Source organism: Lonchura striata, chromosome 6 (genome assembly GCF_046129695.1).
Source record: "Lonchura striata isolate bLonStr1 chromosome 6, bLonStr1.mat, whole genome shotgun sequence".
Taxonomy (NCBI): Eukaryota; Metazoa; Chordata; class Aves; order Passeriformes; family Estrildidae; genus Lonchura; species Lonchura striata.
Genome location: NC_134608.1, coordinates 67,918,633 through 67,924,186, shown reverse-complemented (window position 1 = coordinate 67,924,186; position 5,554 = coordinate 67,918,633). Strand labels below are relative to the sequence as shown.

The 5,554-nt window shown below is 47.8% G+C and overlaps 1 protein-coding gene across 1 annotated transcript; it reads left to right on the top strand.

Moving 5' to 3' along the window:
* Window positions 1-303: 303 nt before the first annotated feature.
* Window positions 304-3,463, top strand: LOC144246560 (uncharacterized). The gene is given in 4 exon segments (XM_077784470.1): window positions 304-315; window positions 1,017-1,237; window positions 1,319-1,691; window positions 1,751-3,463. Coding segments are annotated over 4 exon segments (2,319 nt in total).
* Window positions 3,464-5,554: the final 2,091 nt, after the last annotated feature.

Genomic DNA, 5,554 nt, shown 5'->3' with positions numbered 1-5,554 from the left:
GTGAAAAGAAGATACAAATTTTAATAACAGCAAATGTTGGAGTAAGATGCAGAGAAAGAGCAATTGCCACTTTTTCATTACTTGTCTTCCATCAAAGAAGGGAGAGGGGAAATTCACATTTGGTAGTGTTTATTACAATTATTATGCCCTCAAAAAAAAGAAAAAAAAAAAAAGCCGCCAACCCCAAAATTATAGAACAAAACAGAAATGCTCTGAGGTGGCTCAAATTCTTCCTCTGAGACTAAATGCAGATATTTTTTCTCAAGATGCTTTTTCACTTCCAGATGTGCCTTCAGGTCCAACATGTGCCTTGAGGTAAATTCCTCTGCCTAGTGAGTGTACAGCTGAAGAGGCTATTACTGTTTTGGTAGCTTCCTACAAGCATAGCTCAAGCCATCTCATCTGCCCCTTCCAGCAGCAGCAGAAAGAGGTGTTGAGGTGTTTTGTCTCAAGCGCTGAACAGAACAGGATGCAGATGACATGCATCACCTTTTGAAGTCTCACATCCAGTCTGGGGTAGGGGGAGTGCTGTGTGGCTGTGAGACAAACTACATAAGAGAGCCTGAAACACAAAAAAAGACTTCAGTTCCTTTCTTCTCTGCATCGGGGCCATGATGAGTTCCATGACCGGGCTGGGACGGCGGGCGGGGCTGGCCTGTGATGCGCTCTGGGCTCTGTGACAGCACAGGGGCCGTGTCACAATGGGGGCAACTATAAAAGGCCCCAGGCCGGTGCCGCTGCCCCAGTAGAGCCTCGGCAAGCGGTGAGTACACAGCAGAGGGGAGAGGGGGCTGGAGGAGGGCTGGGACAGGAGCGCCGGTCCCCGGGGCTGCCCCGTCTCCAGGGCCCAGCGCCGGGCGCAGCGCCTTGCTGGGGGCGCGGGGCGCGCGGGGCAGCGGTGCAGCCTTGCCAGCTGCCGGGGGCCCTTTCCTTCCTGCCACCACATCCCTGCCGCTCCTGCCCCTCACTGTCTCCATTCCAGCCCCACTGAGCCCCTCCTGTGTGTCCTCCTGCAGACCATGGCTTTACTGTCACTGCTGTTTGTGCTTGTGCAAAGCCTGATCCAGTACCCCCAGCCAGCTGGGGATGGGCTGGATGAGGCCACGCACCAGAGAATGCGGGAGCGTCAGGAGCTGCTGGACCGTGAGATGGCCCGGCTGATGCAGGAGCTGGAGCAGGGGCCCCTGCAGCAGCAGGATGAGGGCTGGGGAGCCATGCTCTTTGGTGCCCTGCAGCAGTGGCCATTCTGGGTTCTTGCTGGCATCCTGCTCCTCTTGGGCCTGTGGCTGGGCTGCAGGAGAAGGAGCTGTGAGGCCAGCAGCAGCAGCAGCAAGGACCAGAGCTCCCGCAAGACCTTGGGAGATGAGAGAATAACTGAACAGGAAGAAGACACCGCTGATCCAGAGGAAGGTGAAGAAGACAGAGATATGACTCTGGAGGCAGAAAACAGCGGCACTGAAGATGACAGAGAAGGCAGTCCTGTGGCTGCAGATGATGGCAACAAGGATGATGCCACTGAAGACAATTATGATGTGAAGATGAAGGAGGACAGCGATGTCAACAGTGGCAATTATGATGTGAAGGAAGACAGTGATGTCGACAATGGCTATCACTTAAAGAAAGAAGGACAGAGTGATGGGGATATGCCAGGAGACACTACCACTGAAGGAAATGAAGAAGAACCTGGCAATGTTGCTGGAAATAAAGAAGATCTAGAGAGGCAAATGAAGAAAAAACCAAGGATGTACAGGTGGACCAAGACAAGGACACTGGAAAGGAAGAAGGAGAAGGAAATGAAGAAAAAAACAATAGTGTTACTATAAAGGCAGGCAAAAACACTGATGTAAATGAAGGTGAAGACAATGTAGATGGAACAGAAGAATACATGGATGTGAAGGTGCAGGAAAGCAGATGTGCCAATGACCAAAGAAGTAAAGACTGGACTGGGCAGGAAGATAGCAATCAATGTGGGAATGAAATTGCCCATAGTGGTTTTCCTGCACCTGAGGAAGTAAATAAGGATGTGATAGCAGAAGATGGCAATGACAGAAACAAGGATGAATAACAGGCTGATGTGAATGTGGAGGGAAACAAGAATAATGATAGACAAGAAGAGGAACAAGGTAATGTGGCTGCCAGTGAAAAAGGTGGCAGTGATGGTGGCAGGGAAGAAAATGCCAGTGGTGGAATTGAAAACAGAGAAGACACCCAAGATGCTGGGAATGAGAAGGACATCCTTTTAGTGGATGGTGTAGAGTGGCCTGTGGAGGACCTGGAGAGAGGCTGCTCAGTGACAGCTGAGCTGATGGAGAGCTTCACGCGTGTCTTTGTGGACAGCGTGAGCAATAGCTTTGATCCGGTGCCTCGAGTAGCCATTGGGGTGGGCAGTGCCTTTGAGGGCTGGAGCCCCCATGAGTGGGATGGGGTGTACCGTGTGCTGGTCCCACTGAATCCCCCGCCAGGGCACACCTTCCACCTAGAGCCAAGCAGTGCAGGGCAGACGGCAGCAAGGACCTTCAGCGTCCGTGTGGAGCTGGTGTGCACGTGTGAGAGCGAGCAGCTGGGCGAGAAGCTGTTGTGCCTCCTGCACCACTCGCAGGAGGAGCTGCGGCGGAAGCAGCAGCGCAGCCTCCTGGAGACACTCTGCACCGGCTCCTACCTGGATGTGGAGAAAACCTCCCGCTGGTTCTTCCAGATGGTGAGATGCTCGTGGCTGCATGTGCCTCAGTCATACTCATGGCACTTGTTGTTTCAGCCCTGCAGCCGGTCCTGCCAATTCCAGCTGAGCAGAGGCAAGAGGACCCTGTCGGTGGAGATGCTTTTTGGGGTGTGCCAAGGGGACTATGACATCTTTGTGGTCAACCAGCCCTTAGAGGCCCAGAAAGGCAACTCCGGTAACCTTGTGAGCAGTCAGCCCGCCAAGGCCAACATCCTCACAAGAACAGCATGGCCTGAGACATTCGCTGTGGCGGAGGCAAAATTCTTCCAGCACATTGCCAGGCAGATACCATGTAAGAGGTTGCACCTGAAATACCTGCAGCTCTTCACATGCATGTTGAGCGGCACAGGTTTTTCCACCTCTAACTGGAAGACTCTGGTCATGCATGTGTTAAACATCTTACCACCGGTCTACTGGCGCAGGAAGGAATTTCCACTGCGGCTGTGGGACATCATGGCATACATGCAGCTCTGCCTGAAATGGAAACACCTGGACCATTTTGTTCTAGGCAACGAGAAGCTTCCTGCAGAGATCAGCTTGCCGCCAGCAATGCAAAAGGTTGAGCCACTCAACCTCTTTGAGTACCTGGCCCGAGATCCGGATGCCCACAGAAAGGCAATGGAGGCTTATGCTCAGCTGCACTTTCGCCTCTGGATGATGCTCTCCAACACTGAGAAGAATTCCCTGCACAAAGCTCTGATGGAGAAGTTCACAGCCGATTGCTGCGACGTCAACTCTTTGTGATTGTTGTATTTGTCCGTGGCAATCCTGAAGCTGCTTTCCTGCTCCTGTGAAAGGAAGATGGTGCAGCACATGGTTTCGTTGTGCAGACACTTCCATGAGTGGCCTTGCCCTTCACCTTCCATTTGCAATAGTGCTGTTGCCTAAGTCAAGGAGGCAGAAACTGGCTCCACCTGCACATCCTCGCAGAAGAACAGTGAAGCTGATGGAGGTTGCTTGGAATACCTCAAAGACAACAACCTAGCCTATTAGGGACTTAATGTAGTTATTTAGTGAGTTGTAGTTTTAATTAGACTTGTTTCTTAGCATTCATTCCAGAGGCCCTTTAGTGTTGGCAGTATATAACTATTTTGCAAAACTACCCTTAGTGTAGAGAAATAGAGTTTAGACTAGATTAGTTTAAACCCTTAGTTTAGAGAATTACCCTTAGTTTAGAGAATTCCCCCAGTTGCTTGTCTGCTTTTAAATAATACTTGAATATCTATGTTTGAGAAACTAATAAAAGAAGTTAAGTTTCTCAAATTGCCTGAAATGTGTCATTCTTTGTACGTAACCCTCTGTATCTTTGAGAATGTCCTTCCTATACCTCTATCTGAAATAGACTCTTTGCAAACAGAGATGTTGGATATATTAAGTATGCTGTCTCTTGAGCATTTCCATAGAAATGCTTGAAGTTTGAAGTGAAAATGCCCTGAAATGCCTGAAATTTTGCAGCAGAGTACTCCTGAACTTTTTTAGCAATCTTTGGAGAGATTGCTAAAGTTTTCTTTACACAGTCACTTTTACAACTCCTAGGGAACACTTTAGTCCTAAAAGATTGAGCTACCCTTCAGTAATAGCTGCCCTTCAGCAATATCTACATATATATGTGTGAAGAAATAATAAAAGAAGAAAAATTTCTCAAATTGCCTGAAATCTGTCCTTCTTTTTATTTGACCCACCATTTATACCAGAAAACAAAACAGGTCCTGATAGATGCAGCTAATTAAAGGAAGAAGAAGAAGCTTCAACTTCTGAGTAAAAAACTACAAATGAACACAGTGATAGTTACAGCATGGTCACACTGTCTAGGTGTGCTCTAACCCTTGAGCTGTAGTGTAGCAAATTTGAGTAAAGTAGCAGTGTCTTCCAAAAAACAATCTATTTTCCCTCCATATCCAAACTAAAGCTGTCAATGTACCTGCCATTAAAGCAGTTAGTCACTTACATGGGGCTGCAGGGTAAAACATTGCTTGATCTGCTCAAGTCCCCCAACTTTTTTCTGTGGCATTTAAATCCTGAGAAGATATAAGTAACCTATCTTTATCAATTTGGCTGATATTTAGCTTTGAACAGCATACTAATTCATAGTAAGGAGCAAAGTGCAAGAAAAAACACTACAAACAGTAGAAATGAAAATAATATGCAGGAAAAGAAAGGCCAGTCATGAAGCAGGTGAGAGCAGCCACCCCACAGTTTCCTAAAGCCCACAGAGATTTGCTCTAGGTGGCCAATCAAGCTTTTTGGTTCTTTGGCATATCTCAATTCTTCCTTTCTTCAGGTACTCTGTACTTCTCACCTCCTTCCACCAAGGCAGAAATAGGCTGTAATAAGTACTTCAATCCAAATCCTCTCAGTCCCCAAGTATTAGTTAATTACTATCCAAAATAAAAAGGCTGCTTTAACCTCCAGCTTGCTCAATGACAGTGCCTTCAGTCTAAGGAGCAAGGTACACCCAGGAGGATTCACAGCAATGACAAAAGGTTCAAATGTCGTCATGAGCAGTCAATCTTCGCTTTGTGCTCTGTGAAGCATGGCCAGTGGGCAGCGATTTAATCTCTTGAGTCACCCCTGGTTAAAAGTGCACTTGTTTCCTCTTCTTTTTTTTGCCTTTCAAGGTCTTCCAAGCCAGAAGCAAGGCAGAAGCTCACAGAAATCTTGAGGTAAGAAGCAGTGTCCTTCCAAGGATTCTGACCTTGCTATGGCTCACATAGGAAGCAAATCAGCCCTGCAAAATAGGACTTCTCTGCATTTTCCATGTGGATCAGAATATTCGAAAATAACTGGAAAGCTTGCTCTTTCAGAGCCATGCAGGGCTTAGGCAATTTTTTCCAT